Below are 27,639 nucleotides of genomic sequence, written 5' to 3' on the forward strand. Positions count from 1 at the left end.
GTCTCAACAACAAGCGATCACAGCTAGAAAAACAAGCAACTCTAAGCAATCTATTTTACTGATTCTCTTTACAACTTTAGTTTCAAAGCACCATCTCCCAATACACCGCCAAAATGACAAGTTACATCAACTCCACTGACTCAAACCCCTGGGATCAGATGATTGTTCTTTCCCAGAAAACCATCAATGAGTCCTTTCAGAACATGTGGGAGGTTGCTCAGCTTGATGGTGATTCACCTCTCACTCACTATGAGCGCACTACTAGAGGTGGTGAATATCTCAAGTTTGATGTTGGTGCTCCCTCTGTGGAACTGCAGGTTGTCCCCAAGGATGAATTGCTTTTCTTCAAGTTGTCTATGACAAGCGGATCTTGTTTCATCTACTTGAGCGATGACTCAAATGATGATAGTCATATCGACTGGCAGATCAACGACTGGGTTTTTGCTTTTTCGGTCAGCATTGGTAAGTGCATTCCCTTCTTCATAATATTTCCGCATATCGTATATTTACCATATCTTTAGCGCAAAAGACGGTCGCAAAAGAAAGCCAAGAGTACAAGGACTTCAAGAACCGTTCTGGGCTCCTCAACTGGGACTTTTCATTGGCATGCCTCTTTATTGATACTTCTTGTAAGTTGTATTTTGATATATTATTCTCTCGTTGAAAACCACTAATTCTAAATGTTGTTCTCCAGCGTCTACCAAGTTTTCGGAGGAGCTGAGTACTTTCGGCGACAGGCAGAATGATTACAATACCCTCATGACTGCCAGATCGAAGGGAGTCTTCCAGTCATTCGTTAGTGAGTGGGTTAATGTAATGGCAGCGTCGGGGTGCAACATCTTGGGTTACTCTGCACAGGCCAGTGCCGACACAAGTGGTATGCTCTCCTTCTCCCCCCTTAGCAGGTATATTCAGGAACATTGGCGCTCTAACTTCGTACTCGCTGTCTATAGACCAGTATCAACCCACCTTCCCGCCTACCCTTATGGACTATGATACCTACCCTTGGAAGGCTACTCCGACTTCGGCGAACCAAGACAACCTCGACACCAATTCTCTGTGCTATCTCATGATGTCCAACTTCACCGTGCCTGCAACTGACGCGGTAACCTACAGCGGCCAGTGGACAGATGACAAGCACGGCGGTACTTATGTTCTGAATCGTTCCCTCTTCTGGCCCTGGATGTTTACAGTGCTTCGAGACGTGGTCAAATCCATGGTCCCTGTTCCAGATGTCCCCACGCTCTATTGGGACAACACTGACCCCAACCACCCATATGCGTCTCGAATGGAATATCACTTTGGAGATAACACGGCCAGCGATGACAGCTATAAATTTGTCTCAATTGGCCCTGGTCAATGGTCTTGGACCGGTGTGCCCCTCAGCCAGTCCAACAAGGTCGCCAATCCAAATGATGGGAGTGATTACGAAACCATTGTTGAATCTACCAATGTTCCTAAGCCTGGTGCTCGTAAGTGCAGCGTGCCACCCAAAGAATACTTAACACAAGATACATATACTGAGACAAGTTTGATAGCCCCTGTCAGCGGCGGTACTCTTAGTTTTACCGCCGGCCAAGAACAGATCAGCCTGACTGGCAAGTCTACTTTTGTTGTCCGAGTAGACCACAGCAGGAAGAAGAATCCCACGTAGTATGTTGAGGCTTACTGGACTTTTGAGAATACACTCATTTATCCAGAGCGATGGATCAATTGGCTAACACTGCACTAGTACCCTAATGACCTTTGTCTTGACTTGGAGCGTTTCTATTGCCGTGGCCGCGGTTACTGATGGCGGAGTTCAGTTCACTATTATAAATCACACCGTGGACACCGAATCGACATCGGAGGGCAACTTGTCCTGGGTACCATCAGCGGATGTCGTGGCATCCAATCTCAAGACTCAGATGAGCAACAGTCTCACCAATGCTGCTTCGACTGCTAATGCAAACTTGATGAATGTTCTCGCGAACCAGCATCGACTGTATCTCCCTGCCAAGGGGCATTTCCTTATGCATGACCCTGTTTTCAATAGCAAGGGCGACCTTTTGGTTGGACTGGATTATAACGGGTAAGGAGACGAAAACCCTATCCTACCAAATCGAACATGATAGAGCGCGAATTCTAACCATTTTCTTAGGGCTGACGCACCACCACCGCCGGCTAAGAAATAGATACGAAGCTAGAAGGGACTGGAAATGGGATCATTGAATAGCAGTGGACGCAACGACACTGCTTTAGTTGCCCTTTTCCACTTTGAACTCTGTTTCTTGCTTCACATGTATTGGCTTTTCTTTCTCTTTGGTGTTTAGTATGGGGGAGCAATCTTTCATAATAAACCTTGAATATGTTTGTGATTTACTACTATATAGAAAATTGACATTTGTTGTCTGAGATACTATCTAGTGCAATACTCAGATTGAATGGAAGTAAGAGTCAAAACACTAGTAGCCTGAAAGCGTATTGTAACCTTGCATGGAGAGAGTAATCGGCCTGTAAGTTATGAACTGAAGCGAAAGAGGCAGTGATTTCTTGATAGAGAGAGTATTGAGCTTGTCTGTGCCGCTTGTGAAAGGATTGCGCTTGTGAAAGGGTTGATGAACTAAAGTTTGGCCGTCTGTCTTCAACAAAGACGCTAAGGCGGGTTGGTGGAGTGGTCTAACACGTGCGACTCAAGATAATATCTTGATCCTTCAAAAGGATTTCGCATCTCGCAAGAGGCGTGGGTTCGAATCCCACACCCGTCAGTCTTTCTTTTTTCCCATCTCGTGTTGATTTTTTTGTCCTAACTAGACCTCTCTAATCATCCAGTCACATCTCAAGGAGCATGTGGATTGCTTGCCTACACTAATTTGGCTCTTCGCGCATCCTTCTCTGTCAATGCCCGAAGCCCACTGATCACTAAAGTCAAGTCATGAACTAGATGTGGGTTTCCGATCCCTTAGGAATATAGCACTGTTGGCGATGAGAAAGAGAACATGTACGCGACAGCAATGACAAGTGTAGTCGCTTTAGTATTATTCAGTTATTTGAAGTAAATGCTGAGAGCCAGCAGACTGCGTCATCTCATTAGCTGTCTACAGTTCATTCGTCTTTCTGAGGCTGCTGTGAGCCAATAGCACTACACCATTTCGAAGAGAAGGTATCTGATTGCGCTCAAGGCCGGAGATGCGACACTCGTATGCTACCAAGTAGACAAAAATGAAAGAGACAGTAATCCAGTTAAAATTGGTACAGTTTTGCCATGGGTCTCTCCAAGTTTGAAAGGAAATACACCCCTGTATCTTGTCAGTTGATCAACAGGCGGTCTTTTGACCCCAATTCACACCAGAAAGGAGCTTGGGGTAGATTGAATGTACCCCGACTACATGGATATTGAAGACTTATAAATGCAAGTGAGCGTCGTTGTATAATCGAATCGAATCAAATCATTTCACACATATTTGTCTTTCGGTCTTTTTATCGCCTTCTTTACTTGCACAATGGCTCTATGGGCTGCTACTCTGTTCGCCCTTTGTGGCGTTTCCTTAGCCTCCTCATCAGCGCCATCACTTAGTTCCGTCAGAACTCTATTCGAGTTCCCCAAACAATCTTACATCGAGAACCTCGCAGTTCGAAGCAATGGCCAGATTCTCATCTCGGATCTCAGCACATCGCAACTTTATCTTTTTGACCCTTCAGCGCCTGGGCCAAGTCAGCCTGTTGTTGTCCATGACTTCACCGAGTCCCTTGGCCTCGCAGGCATCGCAGAGTACCAGCCAGACGTATTTGCCGTGATTTCGGGTAATTCTTCATTTACCAGCGATATTCCTAGTGCTGGAACATGGAATGTTTGGAGTGTAGACCTACGCGGCGTTGGGATTTCCTCGTCACATGGCAAGCCAGGGCTCACATCCCCGCCTGTGGTGAAGAATATTGCGCATGTTAAGCCAGCCCAATTTCTCAACGGCATCTCAGTGCTCTCTCAAAAGGACCAAACTCTTCTCGTTGGCGATGTGAATGGTGGTGTTATCTGGAGCTTGGACATTAAGACGGGACACTACGAGGTTGCTATTAACAATACATTCACAAAGCTTTACGCATCACCACCTTTTTCAGCATCGGGAGTAGATGGAGTTCATGTTCGCGGCAACTCAGTCTACTTTACAAACTTTGGAAACGGCACTTTCAATAAGATGCCCATCAACTCGGACGGCACCTCTACAGGGCCTGTTACGACAATTGCACATACTAAGGGGCCATTGGACCAGTACGACGACTTTACGTTTGACTGTGATGGCAATGCTTTTGTGGTGACTGGAGGCGGAAATACTATCGAGCTGATTTCAGCTGATGGCAAGCGCCAAGTTTATTTTGCTGGCAACCTCAACTCTACTGCGATTGCCGAGCCAACGTCTTGTGCATTTGGCCGTGGCCCACACGATAAGAATGTCCTCTATGTTGTTACGGCTGGTGGAATGCAGACGCCAGTAAATGGAGACATTGTAATCGGTGGACAACTCGTTGCAATCAACACTACTTCGAGGGGATCTGCATGCTGAACTCTGGCAATATTCTTGTTTCGATAGATCGGAATAGCTTTGAAGCTAGTATTGAGAAATAACATAAGCATTAGGACGGGGAAATGCCCAACGTCTGTTACATTCTCTCTCAACTGTTAACTGACAACTAGAAATATCTAATCTACAACATGCATGTATTTAAGCAGCAGCTGAGTAAAGTGAGAGATTCTCAAGAAAAAAAAAAGTGCGCAATGATGGAGCGTCTTTAGTCTCCTAAACAAGAGCTGACGTGACCGGAATCGACAGAGAGCTTTCCAATCTATGGTCTATAGCACGAATCACTGCGGCCTTGGCCGTTATCGACGCATCTTTCACCACAGTAGTCAACAAAATGGATTTCTCCATTTGGTCCACCTGCGCAATAGAATAGCGACTTCTTCCTCCAGCTGTCATCTGTGGGCTTGCCAGCTGCTCTGAGGGCGCTCACTATCTGGTCATAGTAGTTGCCTTTTCTTTGTTAGAACAAGCAGATTAATACCCGGAGCTTTTCTACATTCTCACCGATGCCTAGAAGAGTAGATCCACAGTAATCGAGATTCTTGCTGCAGTTTCTCGCTGTGGCGAAAGGGACGAGAGTGGCTAGAGCTGCGACAGATGCAACTGTGAAGCGCATGGTAACGGTGGATTAAGTGTGAAAAGCTTTTATATAATATCTTAGGCTTGCAGAGAAACAGTGAGAAAAGATGAGAAATGGCTGGTTTAAATATTCAAGTCTCTGAAAGTTCACTCATTCTTGAAGACTGCAGTAGCGAAACACAAAGCATTTCTAGGGTTGAATTGTGTAGCGATTTTGTGTTCCGAAACATCATAAGAGAAGATCTCATACGTGTCTCGTATGTGATAACAGTATATAACAGAGCGGAAGCATATGGAATGCAGGGTTCGGACATCCAATACATGTATCCACAAGGCAACCCCACCGAGTACGAAGATTGCAAGTATTACGGATGATACTTTTAGGGATATTTAATATTAATTCTCTGTAAAGTCCTTTTGCCGTACGCGACGGGTTATTTTTTTGCCACATTTGATCTCTTTCCCGTTTGTCAGAAGAATGTGAAAGAATGTGATACATACTCTCAGCGACATGTCTTATTGAGTCGTAGACTGTCTACGAGTGTTGATTGCTCGGCATGGGATGCCCCGGAAGTAGATAACTGTTTTGATTCTGCTGAAAATTTATCACAGTCTTCTTAAGAATATATTTTGATCGTCACCATTGAGACGTATCACCTTGGGGATGTTTACAGCTACGCGGTCTATCTACTCTACGACACCTTTGAGATGCAGATAATGCTTCAAATCAATAGAGAGTCTTCGTAAAAGCAAATCTCAAACCCTCACTGCCAGTCTGATGATTCTCGCCTGTGATAGTCGAATGAAGTCTGTTATTCTGGGGAAATTCACAGACTAACGCCTCACAACAATGGATAGGGCGACGGGCCGATGACAGTTAAATGTTTGAGTGAGCCGGATGCAGCCGATGTCTTGAACCCGTGTGTCTGATATCCACTTTACAGAAAATGAAACCTCCACTGTGGGATAAAATGTGAGCGGCATATCGGTTAGCCATACCTACGGAACGTAGTTCACTTGTCCCCCGTGTGCCACTTACACTACACGGACGGAGGGTTTTGTATTGGCTATCTGCCTTCACGCGCTACATGTCTCGCGTATAATTCGTGTTGTGAGAATTGTCAATTATATGTCAGTAGAGAAATCCTCTGAAAAAAAATTCCCAAGAAATGAAAAATGGCGTTGTTTAGCGGCATCGCTTGAAGAGTCGGAATGATGGTGTGGAGATCTTTGACGTACGGCATGTGCAATGCAGCCATCGTCGTCACATGAAAACAAAACAAAGCAGCGCCCTCTTGCTAGATACGTTAAGCGATACGTCCAAACTTGAGCTGAGCGATTGAGCCGGTAACAAACAGGGCGAAAAAGTAGCGCTGGTGTTGGTCGAGGCACCCCTCAGAGTTAAGAAGAGGGTGTATTATACGATGTTCGTGGTCAGCTTCAGCTTCAGCTTGAAGGGTTCTTTTTGAAGAGCTGAAAAAAAGAAACATTTTCTCTGTCGTCATAGACGACGCCCAGATAGCTACAGCATATTCCATCCATTTACAGCTGGAAGACTTTCACATCGTCCTCTTGGAAGCATATTACTCCAATGTTTTATGTCTGAGCCGTAGCTAGTCACACCAGGTAGACGTAATTGAGCTTTACCTAGTTACATCTAAATATATATACTATATATAAATTTTTTTAGAGTAATACGCATGATCATCCCTGGAGGTCATCTTCTGAAGTGTACCAATAATGATACTATCTTGCCGAAAGCCCCCAAAGATTTTGCTCAGCTCCCCCAAATATCCTTCGGTGTTGCTATACGAGCCGTCTTATAAATTGGGAATAAGTCACACGCTATTGCTTCTCCGCTGGCCTATGGTCTCTTCCATCAATGTGCCATCGGTTCAGCTTCACCCGGGCTGAATTGCTGCTGCCATTCATATTCCTGGTTCTTGAATAGACTTTCTGCCACAACCCATCCCTTTCTATTGTTTGCTAAAAATAAGGTTAATTTTGACAGCCACCCCGCTGATTGCTCTGATGTTCTGCCTTAGCTCGGTGTCGTCACTCTTGGCAGTTTAACCTAGTTCGATCAGCTCCTGGAAAGCTCGGCAACTGCTGCATATGCATTTCTTTCTCCCATAAGAATGATCGCCGCGCTCTAATTATATTTTGTTTTCTTCTAGATCATCTTATTTACTATTCTTGAACCCTCATTATCTATCTACCCATCAGAGTCCTACGATGTCTGAAGTCACCAATCGTAATGATGTTCGAGCAGCAAATGCCGCCGGAGGTTGGACTATTGTCTATGGAGATCTCATCAACGAAGCGGATGTAGTTGAACTGATCATATCTGTTCCCACCGGCACTGTAGCTGGTTGGGTCTCCGACCAAGTGGACGCACAGGTGCAAAAGTTTAACCAAAGCCTTGCCACCGTCTCTGACGACGTTGTCAAAGAAGCAACAGAATTTCTCAAAAGCCTTCTTCAGGGAAAGAGATCCGGGGAACGAGACATCAATGGATTGGGTGTCAAAGCAGGAATTGTCACGTATCATCGCAAACTCAAGACGCCTTTTGGTTCTACGCCGTTGCCAAACAACCATCAACCGTACATTGGTATACGAATTACCAAGCCTCTGCCACCAAAGGGGGCTGCTACTACAGTTCAAGTGCCGCCAAGTGCGCAGTCGGGTATGCAGCAGCCTGCGCAATCGAGGGTGCCATCGAATGGCCTAGACAGCAGGTCATGGTACAGGATCACGAATTCAGCGAGACCCGGAATGGCAATTGATGTTGTCAACGATGGGAATCAACAGCAAGATGGCCAAGTACAAATGGCCGCTGAAGGGAATTTCAGCGGACAGCATTGGCAGCTTCGTCCTTCTAGAACCAACCCCGGCGCTTATAACCTGTGTAATATGTGGCTTGGAAGCGACAAGTGCTTGGATGTATATGGCAACGACAAAACACGACCACATCTAGCCACAGCTGGTAACTACTCGGGACAGCAGTGGCGCGTAGAACAACAGGGGAACGGAACTTGGAAGCTGTCGAACTCGTATTCTGGGCCATTGGCCCTGTCGGCTGATGCTTATGGAGCAGAGCTATCCCTCAAAGACCCCCAGCTTTCTCCTGCAATGTCGTGGACCTTGCAGCCTATTAAGCCAATCACAGAGGTTGGGTTTTAATGCTTAGGATATCTGTATATTATTTGCCTAGTTTATGTAAAAGCTGTACTCTTTGGCGAACTCTTGTCATATCTATCCATGTCCTACAACGGCACACAAAATGAATTCTCAATGACCACATCACTCGCAGTCTCTATTGGTTAGCGTTTTGCTTGAGCTTCAGATACTGAGCGAGCAGCTCTCTCATGGTTTGTTCAAAGCTAGTAAACTTCCACCCAAACGCTTTTTCTGTAGCATCGCCATCCAGTCGCCACTTGATACAAGGCAGCGTGCCCTCAAGCGGTAGCAATTTACTTTGCACTTCTTCTGGGAAATATTTCTTGGCAACCGCTGCAATATCTCTATCCCAGACAACACCTTCAGGGGTGTCAGAGCTAAGGATGTACTCGGTATTTCCTGGAATTCGCGAGCTGTCCACTGCGTCGACATGGGCGCGTGCAACGTCCGCAACGTGAACAGGCACACCGACAAACGGAAATGATGAGTTCGTAGAGCCGTCAAGTGCTGGGGCAAGGACTGCAGCTCGGTTATCCTTCAACAGTTCATCTACAGAGCCATTTGGAAGAATTCGCTCGTCCGAACCAAACACCACCGAGGGAAGCAGATGAACAAAGTCAAAGTGAGGCTTCTTTTTCGCAATAAATTCCCGCGTAGCGATTCTTGAGTATGCCTTTGAAGCCCAGTAGGCTTCCATGGCACTGCCATATGGCTTTTGAGGATCTGAATTTATATCCGATGCTGTTCATCGACGATTAGAAAAGTTGAATCATGGGGATGCACCATGTCTCATACCGAAGTACAGTCTCTCACTGTTGGGAGCCATGTTCCATTCGAAAGGAATCAAGGTGACGCCTGTGCTGTGTGAGTTTTATACTGTTTTGCATATGGTGCGCCTAGAGGACTTACACGAGGAAGTGATGACAATTCTTCGGACGGATGGGACATTGGCGGCTGCTTCCAAGACCGTGGTCACCATGGATATCGCGGGACTTATTATGTCTCTCTCGTAGTCGTCACTCTAATTAACACATTAGTTCTAGAGGTTATTATACACACTAAAGATTGGAGCACTTACTTCATGTGCCAGCGGGGATGCGATGTGGATAATGCTCGTGATGCCATCTAGAACAGCAGGCCAATTGTCACATGCCAAGAAATCAGGAACCACGACAAAGTCTAAGATCCCGTTCTTATGGCCTTCAGAAATCAGGGAGCTCTTGTCCGTAAGCTGTGAGATGCTTCGCTCATTTCGAACGACAGCGCGAATGGCATATCCTCTTTCGAGAGCGATAAGTAGCGACTTAAAACCAATGAAGCCTGTGACCCCGGTTATCTAAAGGGGCGTATTAGCCAAAAGAGTTGTGAACTTTTAACTTTTTTCATCTTGAATCTCTCACCAGAAGCTTTTGTGAAGCAATATCATGCTTTGCAGAGTTCATCTTGAAGACTAGGTAGAGAGAGGATGTGAGATTGACATGAAGAATGTGTTACAAAACAGCAGAAACCGTCCATCTTTTATAGACAGAGCCATGGATGTAAGTCCATGTTAAGTAGGACTTAGTAAGACCACTGAAATCAGTTTACTTGGCTGATTACACCGTCAGTTTCAATGTGAATTACACTCAGCATAGAACGTTTAGACGTTCACAGCATCTCAGTGCGGAATTCCGTTGCGGAATTCCGCGCTCAGAGAATCTTCCAGCTGTATTTCTTAGCGACTTCAGTGACTTCATCCATCACTAACAGCGATTTCTCTAGGCGGCCAAGATCCACATTTATCCACCAAAGCCAATCGCCCATTGCACACTCTTATTGGCTGACGATAAGCTGATAACGATATCCCTGCCAAAAAGTTTCGGTCCAAAGAAAAAGTTGCGACAAGCATCACCAGCATCGTTGCGGAAGCAGCAACAAAAACAAGCCCTTCGATCATATAATCCACAGCCTCAAAGATGGACAAGCGAAAGGATAAGAAGAAGAATGGCGGCGCAGCGCCCCAGGCGCGAATCACCGATGCGCGATTCGCCAGCTTTCAGACCGATCCTCGATTTCGGCTACCGTCGAAAAAGAACATGAAGACGACTGTCGACAAGCGATTCGCGGGCATGCTCAAGGACAATGACTTCACAGCCACCGCTCGAGTAGACAAATACGGACGCAAGATCAAGTCTGATTCTAAGAAGAAGGCTCTGGAAAGGCTCTACCAACTGGAAGACGAGGATGAAGACGAAGAAGAAGACTCCGATGAAGAAGAGGCCGACAAGCTAGCAAGGGGCAAGAAGGACGATGACAACGAAGAGGAAGAGGAAGAGGAAGAGGAAGAAGATGACTTTGAGGTTGACGATGACGAGGTTGAAAGAGAGCTAATGGCTGCTGGGAGACCTCGGAAATTCGACCCCGCGCGAGAGGGAGGCTTCTCCTCCTCTGAGGACTCAGATTCCGATGACGATTCCGAAGAAGACGAAGAGCTGGATCTTGCAACCGGCGGCGATATGCAGCGACTAGAGCGAGAGGAGATCCAGACCGGAGAAGTAACGAATCGGATAGCCATTGTCAACCTCGACTGGGACCACGTCAAATCAACAGATCTGATGGCCTTGTTCACCAGCTTTATTCCTGCCAACGACCCTGGCAAAGTCCTAAACGTTGCCGTATACCCAAGCGAGTTCGGAAAGGAACGTATGCAACAAGAAGAGATTGAGGGCCCACCCAGGCAGCTCTTTAAGAAGGGAAAGAAGGACGTTGAGTCTGATGACGAGAGTGCATCCGACAGCGAAGCTGAAGAGGCTGCTATCAAGAAGAAGTTGATTCAAGAGGGCGACGATCAAGATTTTGACAGCGACGCTTTGAGAGCATATCAACTTGACAGGTTACGGTACTACTATGCCATCATGACCTGCTCAAGCAAAACCACTGCCCAGGCTATCTACGAAGCAACCGACGGAACCGAGTATCAGGCCTCATCCAACTTCATCGATCTGCGATTCGTCCCAGATGATGTTACGTTTGATGACGAGCCCAGAGATGAATGCAGCAAAGTACCCGAATCATATAAACCCATCGAGTTCGTCACCAATGCGCTACAAAGCTCAAAGGTGAAGCTCACTTGGGACATGCACCCTGAGGAGATCAGCCGCAAAGAATCCATCAAGCGAGCCTTCAAGGGAAGCAGAGCCGAGATTGACGAGCAAGACCTAAAAGCTTACCTCGCTGGTGACAGCGACAGCGAAGATGATGATGAGGAGGAGAATGCCGGCGAAGCAGCTGCTGACGATGAACCCAAGCTAACCAAGAAAGAATTGGCTCGGCAAAAGATGCGTGAGGCCCTTGGTCTCGCAGCTGAGCCGGTATCCAAAAAATCCAAGGATGCCCCTGTGGGTGAGATGGAAGTCACCTTCACCCCGGCTCTATCAGGCGAGAAAGCCAAGAAGGACGAAAAGGAAGAAACCACAATCGAGAAATACGCCCGTAAAGAGCGCGAAAGGAAAGAGAAGAAACGACAAGCTGCCAAGGCCAAGCGTGAAGCTCTCAATGACGATGACGGCGAAGCTGATGAGGACGTCCACGTTGTCACTGGCGGTGGCGAGGACGATGACGAAGATCTTGGCTTTAACGACCCCTTCTTCACCACTGAAGACCCTACCCCTACATCCAAAACATCCATCCGCAAGGAAGAGCGCCGCAAGAAGCGTGAGGCCCGCGAAGCCGCCGAAGCTCGCGACGCCGAAGAAAAAGCCCATCTGTCCAAGGTCATGGCTGAGGACGCAAACGACAACCAGGTGGACCACCTCGATCATTTCGACATGAACGAGATTCTGCGCGCGGAGAAGCAAAAGGGCAAGAAGGCCAAGTACCAGAAGAAGAGCAAAGACGCTGCAGGTCTGCAGTCAGACTTCAAGATGGACGTCAAGGATGACCGATTCAAGGCTGTGTTTGATAGCCATGAGTTTGCTATTGATCCTTCTAATCCAAAGTTCAAGGCCACGGAGGGAATGAAAGAGCTGTTGGAGGAGGGCCGGAAGAAGAGGAAGGTGACCGGTGGTGCTGATGAGGAGGAGAGACCGCGTCAAAAGAAGAGCAAGAAGGGAAGACGATGAATAGTTACTGTTGGGAAACGTGTATGACATGGATATCTCCGTCAGATAAAAGGGAGTTGGTTTCTGTCTAGTTAATTTTTGTATAATTTGCCCATGTTAGATCATGCGTATACAGAGTATATAGCCAATGATGAAAAGAAAGCTGATTAAAATTCGGCCCCCCCATTGAAGCGTATTACTCATTGTAACGAATATATATAACAGCCATATACTTCTTATGGCAGCTGGCTGTCAACGCAGCTACAAGAAAAGAAGAGTCTAAGCACACACATATTATACACTCTTTTGACAATTTCCTCCTCTAAAACTCTATTGGTATATTATGTGTACGCGCAATTTGAACAAAAAAAAACGATTCACTCCGCGTCATAGGGCTTTTGGCCACTCCAGAAATGCATCTTGCCGTACGCGTGGACTTTGGGGTCACGCATAGCCTGACGACACTCCATGAAGAAGATTTCCATTTCTGCCTTTTCCCATCCGAGCATGGGGAAATGAATAGCTCCCACCGCTGGGAAGAAGTCTTCGCAGGCTGTGCGATAATACATACCGACTAGACGCTTAACTCTAGCAGTAAAAAGTTAGTCAATTCATGTCCAAGAGAAGGGAGATTGCATATGCGAATGTAGAAATAATAGGACACATAGAAAGCAACGAGCCAAGGTAGAGGCTTAACTTACTTGTCTTTCGGCCATGTGCCATATGGGAGCTTGATATAATTGTGTTGGATGTTGACAAAGCCTGCCTCAGCCAAATACTGTCTCCCAAAGACAGCGGCATGGGCATTTGTGCCAAATTTTGCAAACGCCTCAAGCATGTACTCAGTGAATTTCTTGAGAGGCCAGTCGTCTGGGATCGTGTTGTCATCTGAATGTACATCTCCATCCACGTCTTGTAGCTCGACCCAACCACCCGGCTTCATATTGCTATAGAAGGAAATCATTTTTAGCCAGAGAGACTCTCTAGAGAACAAAAATAGCGCTGCGGTGGGCCAGAGCTTACTCGTATGCTTGCTTAAGCAGACCAACGGGTGATTTCATGACGGGTATCATGTTGCGTAGGTGCACAAAGTCCCAGTTATCACCGTTGAGCCAGTCTGCTTCGACATCGTCGACGAGAAATGTGACATTGGCAGGCACCCAGGTAGGTTGGATAGGACTCAAGTCAAGTCCCAGAACCTCAGCACCCGGATATCTGTCGCCCACTACCCACTCATGTTACTGCCTGGTCTTGCGCATTCTGAGACATAAACTTGTATACGCAAAGATATAATTCAGACAAATAGCGACGTAACAAAAGGACTTACTCTCAATAGCCCATAAACCGGTGCCGGTACCGAGATCAATAATCTTCTGCGGATGGTCCCCGATCGGGGCATAGAATAGCTTGCCGTCTGTAGCCTCCAGCATCATTGTGTGGAGCATGTCCTCACGGTTCTGTTCCGCCTCATCATTGGGGATTGGGTATCTGCCGTGTCGGTAACGATGATACCGCCGGCCATTGACATGGCTATGGTCATAAATGCTTGATCCCAAAGATGTAGAGTCGGTTTGGTCGTTGATGGACTCGGCATCATATTCACTGGGTGAAAATTCGCCATCCTCATCACTGCCACCTGGCTCGATGACGGCATTGCCGTGTAAGTGCCCCAAATTCTCCGCCTCAGGCTCCTCATCTATAAGCAAGCTGGTTAATTACCTTGCCCCAAAGCGGGTACAACAGGTCTCATTCAAATAACATGGGTTTCACGGCTTGACTCGTTGGCGTGCAAGTGAGATACACAACAATAGTTAGGCGCGGACTCACCCCGCGATTATTGAAACATGAGTGGCTAAGCTACAAAACTGCTCACCTAGATTTCCAGCAGGGCTTGACTTGCCGACAGGGCTCGATCGAGGAGCAGGTCCAACCAGGGAATCACTCCGGCTGGATCTCTTGCTCCCTGTAGGGCTCCCCATGGCATAATCTAGTGGCGTAGGACTGATTATGCGCACTGGATCGTAGCTGCGACGAAAAGAAGGGTCCTGATTGATGATGATCACGCGATCTGAGAATGTGACAGGTAGCGGGGATGAGTGAGGGCGGCGAGGATGCGGGCGAATTGGCCATGAAAGCACAGGCCCAAATGGATGCGGCCAAGATCGCAATGCCAACAGTGCTCAGCAGTGCCAAAGGCAACGCCAATCAAGCACAGGTCTCAACAAATGATCATGCAAATCAAAGTAGAGCCTGTGTTCTGAGAGAAGGTGCGATGTAGAAGAGAGGGGAGAGACAGCTTATTCCTGGAGAACTGAGACCAGGCTGCAGGTGTTGCTGGGTTTTGCGTCGCCTTACTGGATTGCTGTTGGTCAACCCTGCATGTAATATGCATATCGCATGCATCTGAGGTGGTAGAGAGGGCGCGTGGCTCTCTGGCAAAGGCCAGGATATACAGTTGCACGCATGCACGTTGCTACACTCGCATGCGGAGTTGATGGCTATCCAGATCGGGGAGTCCAGGGGCTGTCAGGCAGCTTTTGGACCCATCGCAGCTCATCGGGACAGTAATAAGGCAATAAGGGTACTATGTGCCTCTCAAAATTCTTGGTGCGGGAGACCACGAGGCTGTGTTACAAGGGATGGAATGAGACATTTGCTCTCCTGGCGGATTAAACCGCTCAGCCGCATATCTCGCTTACTCAGATGGCTTCAATTCCAGTAACAGGATTGGATATCAGCATAAGCCAATGCAAATAATTTTCTCTAGGTTTCGTAACGCACATGGTTCTTGGAGCATTTTGCGGCATAAAGGAACGCTTCGTTGTTCAACGAGAGAGTGTCCTTGTCGACTAATATCTGATTGGCAAGCAGCAACAAGTGTGATATTGCTGGATAGGTCTCGCTCTCTCCAGTGGACAAGACGGATGTTTCATTTCGATTTGCATCCACATCATTTCCAGTTAATGGAAATAGTGATTCTGCCAGCAAGTCATTAACTGAGAATTTCAAGCCGCTCTGTGCCTATACACTTACCTTTGCATCAATTTCTACCAGGCATTCCTCCAAGTCAATGCTAGATTAGCCTAGACGTTGGAGGCTCCTAGTTTATCGCTGCTTTCGGCTTAGAAGAACTGGTAAACTGTTGGTGATGTCTTTCTCCTTGGTGTGATTGCCATCTTTTGTTTAGTAGCCTGATGAGAGTATGGCGCCGTTAAATGCCAGCACGAATATCGCCATCTGGCCGTAGATATGCGTGTCTCTGAGGATGGTTGTTCATCATGAATCTCTCATGGGAAGAAGAAAATGACATAAATTAAAAAGATTTGCTCGAGAATGAAAATGTTGTCGCGATGCGATGACTAATGCACTGATCATAACGGCAGGAAGGAGGGTGGCCGCTTCATTCCATGAGGAAGGAGGGTGACAAAGTACGAGTACCTCATTGCGACCATCGTGAGATGCTTCGGATACTTCATAACCCGCAACTCTCAAACCCGTATCTACAGGTGCAATCTTGAAGCGAAGATCCCACGCATCAACCAATTCGTCTGATTACATACTCTTGGTGGCCATCATTCACCCGGATGAAGAATCGGTGCAAGAGAATTGGCTCGTGAAATGCTCACGGTGTTCCCCCAAAGATGTCCGAACATTTCTCGCTCATCTCCGAAAAAGCAACATGGAATATACAAGAAATTCAGCTTTCCAGGTATGTATGCAAGTTAGGAGCCCACGGTGTTCAAAGCAAGTCCTCAAGGGAGCTCTAACTGACGATGCGGTAAAGGGGCTGTGGCCATTTGAACTTCCCGAGAACATCCACTTGCGCGGCCATGTTGGTTACCCTATTCGTTCACCATAAGCTTCGACTCACCGTTGATGAGCAGCAATGGATCAGACTCATTGATGGAGTACTATTTGGACTTCCAACCGGAAGACAATGCAACTCTTTTCATCTAAGCCTCTACTCGGCCCCCCCCCCATTTCTTTCTCGTTAGCAACCCAACGCACACGCCTATTTCTACGTCGGTCTGCCGCAGGGATCACCTCGTGAACAGTGAAGAGTTCCGGTGTTGGGCCAAGGAATTCGAAGTCTTCCGACCACGCCTCTGGCCTTCTATTCTGACGCTTTGAGCTACCGCGGGAAGCCCCCAGCAAGATAGCCGAGACATTTCCACGTTTGGTACAACGTTTATCTTATCAACGGTCAAGGAGGTTGACGTTATCCAAGCTTCCCGTGTCTTAGATTGCAATAGTAATAGTCATTCTGGGATATGCTCATCTCAGTTTGATGGACAACGGCCGTTCCACCCCTGGATTTGCCGCGCATGCAACAACTTTTGTCGACCAACAATGCCACCTTGTGAAGCGTCAACTAATAACAGTACTCACTGTACTCACTCTGTGTTAATACATCAGCGTGAGCATGGGGACGAATCCCGTCTATTTCTGTGACAGCATTGACATCATGTTTGCATTTTCAATACCAGTTGAAGCAAATTGCGACTTCTTTCTGCTGTCCGATAGAGACACATTCATAAGAGCATGCCTCTGCGACAGGTACAGTGTTACTCACATTGAGGATGTGAGAGCATTCGCATCGATACAACACATGCGCAACCGTATATCCATCAGTTCAGGAAGTCCTGCCAAGGCTCCAAGATACTAATGTGTTGGCAGCTCACAGTGGCCCAATAAACGAGCTTTGGTGGGCTTTGCGCTAATCTAGCATTATGTCGTCGCCTGTCACACAAGACATGCAGTATCACACGCAAAGCCTCCCTTGCCTCGACTCTGCTGGCGTTAAATGACGACCATATCCAATCAATGGCATTTCTGGGGCGACTAAGCCTGAGACGGTTGCCATCTAAATCGCATATGAAGCCTGAGGTCGAGATGATAACTGATATGTCTGACTGTCCTCGCAATGGTAACTCTTTTCTACTCAGAAGCTTGCAGGCGGGCTGCATGAGCACGGATCACACATTTCTTTTCGTCTTTAGTGTTAATTAACACTGCCTTTTCCGGTGAGCATTCGTTTGACAGAGCATCCGTGCGCGCCACATTGGTAGCGAGGCGGACAGTGTTGGTTCATTATTGTCCTGAGAGCTAATTAACCTTGCGAATTAGACGTCACCGAGACTCTGGAGGTTGTGACATGTGTGCGCTCTGCTAAATTGTTATTAGCAGGGGAGGGGGGAAATGCGGATATCAGTACACATACGTACGAAATTAGATGCTTGTGCAGCTGAGATTCTTTCCGTCCCGCCCCCAATGCGATCTGTCACGAAGTGGTTGATTTTTTTTCTTTTTCTCTTCCGTCATGCAAGCTGTCGGAACCATGGCAGAAACAGGAACGGTTCTTTTTTTCCTACGAAGGCATCCCGCATACCGCTCTATCACAACGCCACAGCTCACATTTCATTTTCTTTCAGTGGCGTCAATCTTTAAACGATGGGGCAGCTTGTGAAAAGTACGCTCACCACTACCCCGGACGAAAGGGATATTTGTCCGTCAAATGCCGAGTTTTCTGTGGGTTAGCTGGAAAGGACCATACAAGAGGAGCCTCAACTAATGCTATTATGGAGAAATCGAGTTGCGATGTTGTTGAGTACCTCTGGAGCGACAATCGACTCGCATGACGGTATAATGCAGGGCCAGATTCTTCTCCGCCCACAATCTCATGGCCTGCATCCACCATGTCCAGCGCAGCTGTGCCTTGACCAGGGGCTCGCGTGCGGAAGTGATGACCACTAGAGGGCATGGGTCATGGCTTTGGACTGAGTGAGTTGAATGGAGACAAGAACGCCTCCACAGACCGTCTCCGCTGCACACCAGCTCGGCAACTCTGGTCGGCCGTTCGCATCGGCCGCAACGATGTCCAAGCTACAGGGCATCAAACCTACAGGCAGTGCTTTAGATCAACAAGATCGGGCGCTCCAGCAACTACCAGCCAATTAAACGGTAATGAGAGAGAGCATCGGGCCCTGCTCGCTCATCTGAGTAGTGGAGTGGACGAGCAACGATTGGCCCTACGATATCTGATTGAGCATCACAAGGAGCTGCAAGCTGCAAGGGCGATGCAGCGTTGCATTAAAGGGAGAAGGATGACACAAAGTAAACAAGAGCATCGCATACACTTGCCCTGGTTGTAGGCGAAAGACAAACTTGAATCAAGATGCTGCAAATCATCACCTACACTCTATGGGGATACAGCATGATTCTCATGCAAGTAGCCGATTATCTGCCCGAATTGATGACTGATCCAAATAGAAGGGGAAGGGAAGAGGCTTGCTCTCATTGCGCCTAAACGCATATACAAACGGGCACAGAGCGATGCTAGTGTCGACGTACGGGCGCGGTGACGAGCTAATACGAGTGAGGCTGAACGGACCCTGTCAGACAATCTCCACAGTGGCTAGGAGAACGATCGATGTCATTTACTACTGTCCATCACGTCCTGATCAATCAAAGGAGATCAACCTTATCGCAAACAGACAGGTAGCGAGGAAGGCCAGTGTCACGACATATACGGCATGGCTAGCTCACCCTGTTCAACTTGAGCTGGATCATGGTTGGCTTGGCAGATACACGGCCCGCCTTGTCGCACTGCGGCCATGGCTCTTCCTTGGTGGCTCAAAGCTTTTCACACCTGCGCTAAGGCGAACAAATCCTTGCTAGTCGCCATTGCAGGGCCTCTTACAAGCCAGGTACGGAGTATTTTGCTCTTGGGTTAACCGGATCTGGTTCTCAGATCCCGACAACTCCTGGCCTCCCATGAGTGTTTGCCCCAGCTTTCATATGTTTCCATGGAGCACGCTAGGATTGGCCGCTCAAAGCCGTCTGGACGATCAGAAAGTTAGACAGCCACCTTGCAGAGTATGCCGCCCTTCGCTAGGAAATAAGCTGGCTGGTACCTCGTTTATCATGTGAGAATAAACGTTACCGGACGAGCGTGGGCGCTGTAACGCGGCGGAGAGAGCATGAGAAAGCATCAAACCAGCCTGGGATACCACCCCTGTGTGTCTCAGTGTTTCCACAGCTGGTGGCTGGCTGATCGATATCTTGGACATTTCGAGTAGCGAAGAGCAAGCACATCGGCCCGGGATGACCTGAATCAACAAGAAGAGCGTACAATGATTTGACTGAGTGGGAAGCTGCCGCCAATCATGATTGCAACTGGCCATATCGCCTCATCAGAGACACGCATACGTAGTGTAAGGGCCGGCAAAAAGAAGAGTCAAACGCAAGGAGCAACTCTGTAACTGTGCGCTGAGACTCTCCCTCGGAAGTGCGTTGGCTTTATGCGGAACCCTTGCAAAGGGAGCCGCTTTTACTCGGCATGGGAGGCGTTGAAGGCGGTACTACGCCTCTCTAATTTTCTAGGTTCTTTCACTCGTTTCTTTTTCTTCCTTGTTCCTCTGGTTGGACAAGGCAAACTCGACTCCTTTTCTCTCTTCTAGACGCTATACCCCGTTCCCATCATGATCGACAAAAACGTGTGAAATGGCGTTGGTTAGCCGCGATTAGTTCGAGAAGGTCTTATCCCACACGTGTCGGAAGCCTTCCTGGAACCCAGAGACACAACCGCCCTGAACTTGTGCCCAGCAACCCTTCTTCTTATTTATGACTTACTCCTCCACCGTCCACGAGGTTTCGATGTCGCCCTTGAGTCGATAGCCCTCGACATCAAGTACTTAATCCGTTGGCTTCCCTTGTGACACAGGTTTTCGTGTTGGACGGCCGTCCATTCTTTTGCCCTTAACATCAATTACACTTTTGACTCTTCAAGCTTTTCATTTTTCCTGGTATTTATCGATTTTTTGTTTCATATTTCTGCTATTTATGTCTCTACTATAATCACTTCAACATACAAAGCTTATAGCAATGGGCTCTGAGTTTGGCATTGCCGAGGATACCAAGCCTGAGCTTCGGCTCGGAGCGGTGGGTATCTTTTACATTTGCTTCGCGTCAATATGGACAGTCATCCTCCTCTGTGGCATGACTTTCCTTTGGGTGCGTCGCGATATGCCCATCCTGCGGATCAGAGGCCTGCCACTATCCTTTGCAGCGATAAGTTTCATGCATCTCTACTGGCTTGCCGTACAGCTCGGCTACTGGTATGGTGCGTTGATGCCCGAAGTTGCTGAGTTTTGGATCATGGGCATCTGGTTTCCTTTTGGAATCGCCCTGTTTCACGCCTCCAATAGCAGGTTTCTCTATGTCGCCGATGCCCAGAGGAAGTTCATTAGGTCCGAAACTCCATCTATAGTTATTGACCGGAGGAGTTTGCTGGGTCGATGGCGATCGATAGATTACAACCGCCGAACTCTTATTCTAGTATTCATCGGCATGGGTCTTCAGGTGAGTTGGCATTTATTCGGATCTTTACATTTCGAAGGATGTTGATCGGCTGACTTTCCCTTTAGCTCCTCCTGACGGTTATCACCTTCCTCATCTCCCGCAAGTTCCACGACTCGTTTGGTATTGCTGGCACTGAAGTCCATGGAAACTACATGCAACGAAAAGTTGCTCAAGGCCGCGGTTGGGAATGGTTAGTTTTATACAATCGTCACTGCCTTGACATCCACAAGCTAACCATCTCTTAGGTGGCCCTCAATCTTCTGGCAAATGTTCTGGGCATGGATCTTTGCGCCCTATATTCTCTTCCGTGCGCGTAACCTTCGCGACACTCAAGGATGGAGGTTTCAGACTATCGCCTGCTGTCTCTCCAAGTAAGTCGCCTCGCAGCATATCGTCTACTTGTTGCTAACGTCCCATAGTCTTCACTCTGCACCAATGTGGCTTATTGCCCTGTATGTACCCGGAATGCAGCCTGTCAACAACTACTTTATTCCTCCGCAATGGTAAGTTGCAGTTCTTAGCAAACAAGTCATATGTATATCTAACCCAGACAATGCAGGATCGCTGTTTCCATCATGCTGCTCGAAATTTTTACCGTCTTTGTACCCATTATCGAAGTCTGGAAGCACAACGCCCTGACCCAAGAAACTCTCAACTCTATTGCACGCTGGGAGTCGCGAAAGAAGGGCTTCTCTGGTGGAGACAAGTCCATCAACTCAGATTCGACTAGGTCCTCGTGGGGAGGACGAATGGGAAGAGCGTCTTCTGTTCACACCAATAGCTCCGGCGGAAGCATCCTGACCATGGAGGCCCTTGAACACACACTTTCTAAAAACCCCGAGCCGTTGCAGCAATTCTCTGCTCTCCGAGATTTCTCCGGAGAGAACATTGCTTTCCTTACGAGCGTCAAGGAGTGGAAGGCCCTCTTTTTCTCCGCCGTCAAAGAATTGGAGAAAGATGACGGCGCTGTAAAGGAGCTGCCTCGCGAGTGCTTTGAGAGCGCCCTCAAGATCTACGTCGATTTTATCAGTGCGACTCATGCCGAGTTCCAGATCAACCTCTCTTCTACAGACTTCAAGAGCCTTCAAGTCGTCTTTGAGCACGCGGCAAACATCATCTGTGGCAGTGAACGCAGCAATCCCGACCCTTGCACGCCCTTTGACGACATCCCTCACCGGACTGACTCCGAGAGCACTCTTAACATTGTCCGCTATTGGGGTGAAGTTCCCGCCGAGTTCAATGAGCATGTATTTGATGATGCGGAGATGAGCATCAAGTATCTGGTCTTGACAAATACGTGGCCTAAGTTTATCAAGGAGAGACGCTCTTTTGACATGGCCAGTACTGTCGAGACTGGCAATAACTAAACAAACTTAAAAAAAAAAAAAGGTCAATCTTCGTTCTGAGATCATATATCCTATTCTTTTAGGTGAAAATAATTATTATTGTAGGACAGGTATATGGGCTGGGAATGGTTTTTTTTTTCTGGATATGCAAGAACATTTGTTGTATCTCATTACACGATCTCCTCATGACGGGCGCTGTAGCTGTGATTATTGTTTTGTTGACGGATTGCGGGTATGACTTGGAGGGGGCTACTCTGTGAATTTGATGATGGAGCTATGAATTCCCCTAAAATTAAGAATAATATTTGTGGATTTACGGATGATGTAGTTTCCGAATTACCGCTGCCGCTATTCAAGGCCGATTCAGAGCTGAATGCCCGATGATCTTGACTGTTTGGAGACTAGAATTGTGCTTTCTGCAGATAGGCGCAGGGACAAGCATCTCACCATTTCGCTTGTCGCATTGAGTGGAGATGGAGATCTGCCTATACGAACCATGGCCTGCTATGCAACTATGTAATGTATGGCCTGCTCCGAGGACTCCGTATATGAGCATGGGTTGATTGGATGCTCGTATATCTGGTTTGCCGCGTTAATGCGCCTGACCAGGTAGGTAGCTAGTCATGTATGTAATAGGAACATCGATTTCGCCGATCAAAGGGGGAAAATCTCTCGATATGTGATGAATCGGCGCATCGTAGAGATCGTAGATGTGCCTGCGATCGAAGATTACGAGATTGATCGCTTGTGGTGTTTTGTTTGATGGTGGTAGCGAGATGAAGTTTGATCATTGCCTACATCGGCCTTGTGTGCAAACAAGATGGTCCATAAAGCTGCTGTGAATACCTATGCGCTTGCTATCGTTCCCCCCACCTCTTTTTTTTTTTCTTTTTCTTTTGTTCATTTTTAAAAGAGAGGACGTAGAAGTGATCGCCATTCAGTGCGATATGTGTTCCTATTCTGGGTGTGTGTATACTCACTCATTTTGGGGTCCCGCATATACTGTCCACCACTTGGCCGGGATGTCGGACTTAGCTACTGGCCTTGTTTAGATAGGAGCCACGACTGGTGGTGAGATGATCAGAGAAAACTAGATGAGTCAGTGTCCTTAAAATAAGCACATCAGGGACAATCGAGCGCCTCGGTAAATTGGCCATCATGTCGCTACGGGAAAAATACATGGCCAAGGAAACACGTCTAGCAGACCTCGGTACAAGTCCAATACACGTGCATGTCCAATTCAAGAATGATGCTGTGCGGGATACACAAAGAAGAAACCCGACGAGGAATTGATCTTCTGACCGAAATATCGTCCATTATTGGAACGTTTCAAGACTTGTTTCAAGGTCTTCCGCCTCAGCCGGCGGTGACCCTCTGTGATGCAACACACCGTTGATACCGGCTATCTGGGAACGGAAATTCTCCAAACTCGATCGCGTTAAATGGAGAACTCACCTCGCTAGATGGTGACATCCTGACGACGAGCAAAAGGTAGAAATATAGCAAAAAAGATTTGGCTGCAGAGAGTTTCGATTTAGATAAAGATCAGTGGCTCCGCCTTTGCGGAAAATCCAGCAGCGATGCAAAAGTCGACGCCGTCGTCCACAATGGAGCTGCTGTGAACTGGGTTGCCAGTTGTAGTGATCTGCACAAGACTAACATTGATTCCGCGGTACAACTACTCAAAATTGCCATTGAATCTACGGCGTTTCCCAAGTATGTTTACATCTCTGGAGGGCTGAAGAAGAGAGCATCTGAAACGCTGGAAGAATTTGCAGCCAAATTGCTGAGTTGGGCTGGATATTTCCAAACAAAGTTTGTTGCCGAGAGCGTAATCCGCGAAATTGCTTCAAGATTGCCGGCAGTTCAGAACCGCATATCAGTAGTTAAACCAGGCCTGATCATCGGAACAGCAGCTTCAGGAGCCGCCAATACTGATGATGTCCTTTGGAGGGCAGTGGCAACAGCAGTTGGTATAGGGTTAACCCTTTTGTCGATAAAGTAGATGGGACTAACCTCGACAAATGTTGGGAAATAGTCAATTGCTCTAGAGTCCCTTGGGTTGAATGGCCCGGAGTTGTAGGGCACACATAACACAAGTGGGCCGTGGTCAGCTCATCTAATGTGGGCCATGCAAGACTATCTCGACCATAGAAAATGGTCTATGGAGGTTCCATTGAGTGCCAAAGACTCTGACAGCTTGTATGTTGCGGTGAAAATAGGCATCTATATAATTATCTATTAATAATCTAGGTTTGAGGGAAAAGTCCTAACGGACTTTATTTTAACAATTAGGTTGCTAACGTTCAATGGCACCTTCCCAAAGTTGCCAGCTGCTGACTTGACTATGCTGATTCAAATGCGAGGTAAATCCGACATGCAAAATCAGGCAGACATTTATAAGTATCAGACCGCTCTTTACAGTTGAACCTGTTAGGCAGCAAAGAGTTGTTGGCACTTGCATCCGCTCCTTGTATATTGTCTAAAGAATTTCACACAGCTTGATATAGTTGCTTTGCTAGGACTAAGGGTAGTTATCTAGTAAGACTTTGACAAAGAAAAACACAATGAAATTCACTGTAAAATTCGATATTGAATGTAATAAGCAGGAGATACCTCGGCCGTACTTTCTTTAGTGAGCGGATCTAAACGCATGTTGTTATAAAAAGTGCTATAGCTTGAATCATAAATACTATTATGTTGACCCTTTTTAGTATCTTTTTTAACTACATGTACGTAAGATGCCCGATGGTGACATTATAGTACACAATCGCCTGGTTTGCATGCTGTGCGGGCTCCGGGCTAATTAGTCCAGCCGTCATATTAAGGCCTAAGTAAGCTAGTCAAAATAAGGCAAGAAGTATCGTAATAATCCGCATACCAGCTCGCCTCAGCAAAGGAAGGGACGGGAATTAGACATATCACATTAGAAACTGAAAACAGCGGGCGCCAGGGTTGTACTGCAGAATTACCCGACGTATAATGATCCCGAATTTGAATACTTTGTAAGATTGAATTATTCATATAAATGAACTTTCCGGGAGCGACCCCGCAAAGGTCAAGGACATTGAGACTTTGACATTTGGGAACTCCTTAGTTAAATGGTTAACTAAGAGTCTCATAAGCTCAATGCTCAACCTCCTCGGGAAAAGGCAAATAGGACATGCTAAAAGGCACATTGCCAAACTTGTAGTATTCCGTTAATATATTGAGCTATGTTTCAAAAGCCACCTAGCTTTCGGAATGAAAATTTAGAATATGTATATACCGGCTGATCGGCAGATCGGCAGTTAGAAATAGGCAACTCCAAAACTACTGCATAATGAAATCCCTACATTATTATACTCCTAGGGCCCAATCTGGCAGCTAGCTATTGCTTTCGCTCTGGAAATGTCTGGTAAGCCGCATTAGTGGTCTCATTGACCGCATATTCTAAGACACTCGTATGAGGCGAGTCAGCCCAAAGTCCGAGGCTATAGCTCACTGACTTTGCGAGAAACTCACGATTGCCTCTACCGATGCCGCTGTTGCCACCAACACAGCAAAAACCAAGTACCAAGAGTATACTAAACACAGCTCCGCTTTCAACTATTGCTTGTCATGCTTATTCAATTTCAGGTTCCTATGCATCGAGGGTCAGCGGTTAGCGGCAGGGGGTAGTTTACAAGGGCGCAGCCTCAGAAGTAGACGGGGGCTGGAGAGCAAGAGCTTTAGTATAAAGACCGGGTGAAGAGACACTATTTCACAACTATCAAGACACCTCTTCCTATCGTCCAAACATCAAGAGCGCCTTTTGGATACTCCAAAGATGCGTTTGGCCGCCCTCGCCCTCGCCCTGCTTGACTTGGCTCTGCAGGCTCGAGCTCAAGCAGTCTTTGCTCATGTCATTGTACGCATTGAACTCTTCTAACACGCTACTTTGCATTGCTAACTGGTCCAGGTTGGAAATACGTATGCATACACTCAGGCTGATTGGGCGTCGGACATCAGGGCCGCAGCCGCCGCAGGAATCGACGGCTTTGCTTTGGATATCGGATTCCAAGATACTGTATCTGGAACGAAGCCGGTAATTGGGGCGCTGAACAATGCGTACAATGCCGCCGATGCCGCAGGTTTCAAGCTCTTCATCTCCTTTGACTATTTAGCTCAGGGCCCGTGGGACGCTGCCGACGTCGTCAATGTGCTCAACACATATAATTCGCATCCCAGCGCATTTAAGTGGCAAAACACTGGCAAGCCTGTGGCCTCCACCTTCGAGGGTCCAGGCAATGCAGGAGACTGGGTCGGCATTAAACAGCAAACAAATGTTTTCTTCATCCCTGATTACTCAAGTCAAGGACCCCAGGGAGCGGCCGCCCTCCCGGCTGTGGATGGTCTCTTCTCGTAAGTAAACCCTTGAGAACGGGGAAGCGAGAAGAATGCATTCTAATCATGTTTCACAGCTTTGCTGCCTGGCCCAACGGCCCCAATGACATTACAATCGATGCGGATCAACAATACGTCCAGGCGCTTAACGGTAGACCTTACATGTCAGTATTCCCACATCTAGTTGATGTCCTCTATGAACTCACAAGTATTATGTAGGATGCCCGTCTCCCCATGGTTTTACACGAATCTTCCAGCCTTCAACAAGAACTGGCTATGGAGGGGTGATGACTTGTGGCACCAGCGATGGCAACAGGTCTTGCAAATCAACCCTCCTTTGGTCGAAATCCTGACCTGGAACGACTACGGCGAGAGTCACTACGTCGGACCATTGCCTCCCGCGGCTATCCAGAACCAGTCGCTGCCCGAAGGCTCTTGGTACGTGGAGAACATTCCTCACAACGCATGGTTGAACGATTTGCCCTATTATATTGCGCAATATAAGAAGCAACCACTGCCCAACGAGAACCACGTTACCATCTGGTACCGCCTCAACCCGGGAACTGCTTGCTCTGCCGACGGAACCCCTTGCAACACCGTCACTCAAGGCCAGACTCAATTCGCACCACAACAGTGTGACGTTGACGCCATCTACTTCACTGCCTTTGTGCCGTCGTCTGCTACCGCTACAGTCCACGTCACCATTGGTAACAACGCGCCCGTCTCCGTTACCGCCCCTGCTCCTGGCATCTTCCACTCTAGCGTTCCGTTCAACGGCCAGACCGGCGCCGTTTCGATCTCGGTAACTGCATCGGGAATTAACCAGATTGGACCGGTTTCATGCCCAGCGATCACAACTGCCTGCAATAATGGCAACGTGAACTGGAACGCCTGGGTCGGTGGTTCTTAAAGAATCAGATAAGAATTGCAAAAGAGTCCACCTCCAAAGGTCGCTCTTGAATAACAAATTGTTCTTTTGAGGAGCTCCTAGAGTACTTTAGCTTTACACCTTCTATAGGACAATCTGAAATTATATTTAAAAACTTCTAAATGCTATGTTTTCCCAGCACTAACGTTGCAGTTACGTGCTCCTTGAATGAGATAAGTCGTGGAAGTTAGCCAATTGGCAAGGCTTGCAATAGATACGTCGGTACCCGATAGCCTCAAAAC

The 27,639-nt window shown here is 47.4% G+C and overlaps 9 protein-coding genes across 9 annotated transcripts; 7 read left to right on the top strand and 2 right to left on the bottom strand.

Moving 5' to 3' along the window:
• Positions 1-113: 113 nt before the first annotated feature.
• Positions 114-2,174, top strand: T069G_08015 (uncharacterized protein; the record flags this gene model as incomplete). Its single annotated transcript, XM_056175225.1, has 7 exons — positions 114-462; positions 522-629; positions 695-877; positions 954-1,472; positions 1,539-1,653; positions 1,733-2,071; positions 2,141-2,174. 7 exons carry the CDS (start codon positions 114-116, stop codon positions 2,172-2,174), a joined length of 1,647 nt encoding a protein of 548 aa, XP_056026174.1.
• Positions 2,175-3,482: 1,308 nt separating this feature from the next.
• Positions 3,483-4,541, top strand: T069G_08016 (SMP-30/Gluconolaconase/LRE-like region domain-containing protein; the record flags this gene model as incomplete). Its single annotated transcript, XM_056175226.1, has 2 exons — positions 3,483-3,783; positions 3,844-4,541. The coding sequence occupies 2 exons, from the start codon at positions 3,483-3,485 to the stop codon at positions 4,539-4,541; spliced, it is 999 nt and encodes a 332-aa protein (XP_056026175.1).
• Positions 4,542-7,373: 2,832 nt separating this feature from the next.
• T069G_08017 (ricin-type beta-trefoil lectin domain-like domain-containing protein) lies at positions 7,374-8,321 on the top strand (the record flags this gene model as incomplete). Its single annotated transcript, XM_056175227.1, has 1 exon — positions 7,374-8,321. The coding sequence occupies one exon, from the start codon at positions 7,374-7,376 to the stop codon at positions 8,319-8,321; it is 948 nt and encodes a 315-aa protein (XP_056026176.1).
• A 133-nt stretch (positions 8,322-8,454) lies between these two features.
• Positions 8,455-9,760, bottom strand: T069G_08018 (NAD dependent epimerase/dehydratase family domain-containing protein; the record flags this gene model as incomplete). The annotated part of the gene is made up of 5 exons (XM_056175228.1): positions 8,455-9,059; positions 9,114-9,173; positions 9,228-9,339; positions 9,397-9,654; positions 9,719-9,760. The coding sequence occupies 5 exons, from the start codon at positions 9,758-9,760 to the stop codon at positions 8,455-8,457; spliced, it is 1,077 nt and encodes a 358-aa protein (XP_056026177.1).
• Positions 9,761-10,273: 513 nt separating this feature from the next.
• On the top strand, positions 10,274-12,418 carry T069G_08019 (uncharacterized protein; the record flags this gene model as incomplete). Its single annotated transcript, XM_056175229.1, has 1 exon — positions 10,274-12,418. The coding sequence occupies one exon, from the start codon at positions 10,274-10,276 to the stop codon at positions 12,416-12,418; it is 2,145 nt and encodes a 714-aa protein (XP_056026178.1).
• A 356-nt stretch (positions 12,419-12,774) lies between these two features.
• Positions 12,775-14,376, bottom strand: T069G_08020 (methyltransferase domain-containing protein; the record flags this gene model as incomplete). Its single annotated transcript, XM_056175230.1, has 5 exons — positions 12,775-12,985; positions 13,099-13,344; positions 13,421-13,622; positions 13,725-14,093; positions 14,271-14,376. 5 exons carry the CDS (start codon positions 14,374-14,376, stop codon positions 12,775-12,777), a joined length of 1,134 nt encoding a protein of 377 aa, XP_056026179.1.
• A 5,905-nt stretch (positions 14,377-20,281) lies between these two features.
• Positions 20,282-22,125, top strand: T069G_08021 (uncharacterized protein; the record flags this gene model as incomplete). The annotated part of the gene is made up of 5 exons (XM_056175231.1): positions 20,282-20,758; positions 20,824-20,948; positions 21,004-21,129; positions 21,178-21,261; positions 21,318-22,125. 5 exons carry the CDS (start codon positions 20,282-20,284, stop codon positions 22,123-22,125), a joined length of 1,620 nt encoding a protein of 539 aa, XP_056026180.1.
• A 1,137-nt stretch (positions 22,126-23,262) lies between these two features.
• Positions 23,263-24,109, top strand: T069G_08022 (male sterility protein domain-containing protein; the record flags this gene model as incomplete). Its single annotated transcript, XM_056175232.1, has 2 exons — positions 23,263-23,314; positions 23,628-24,109. 2 exons carry the CDS (start codon positions 23,263-23,265, stop codon positions 24,107-24,109), a joined length of 534 nt encoding a protein of 177 aa, XP_056026181.1.
• Positions 24,110-25,912: 1,803 nt separating this feature from the next.
• On the top strand, positions 25,913-27,379 carry T069G_08023 (glycosyl hydrolase family 71 domain-containing protein; the record flags this gene model as incomplete). Its single annotated transcript, XM_056175233.1, has 4 exons — positions 25,913-25,993; positions 26,045-26,487; positions 26,547-26,633; positions 26,689-27,379. 4 exons carry the CDS (start codon positions 25,913-25,915, stop codon positions 27,377-27,379), a joined length of 1,302 nt encoding a protein of 433 aa, XP_056026182.1.
• Between the last annotated feature and the right edge of the window lie 260 nt (positions 27,380-27,639).

This window comes from Trichoderma breve, chromosome 5 (assembly GCF_028502605.1).
Source record: "Trichoderma breve strain T069 chromosome 5, whole genome shotgun sequence".
NCBI lineage: Eukaryota > Fungi > Ascomycota > Sordariomycetes > Hypocreales > Hypocreaceae > Trichoderma > Trichoderma breve.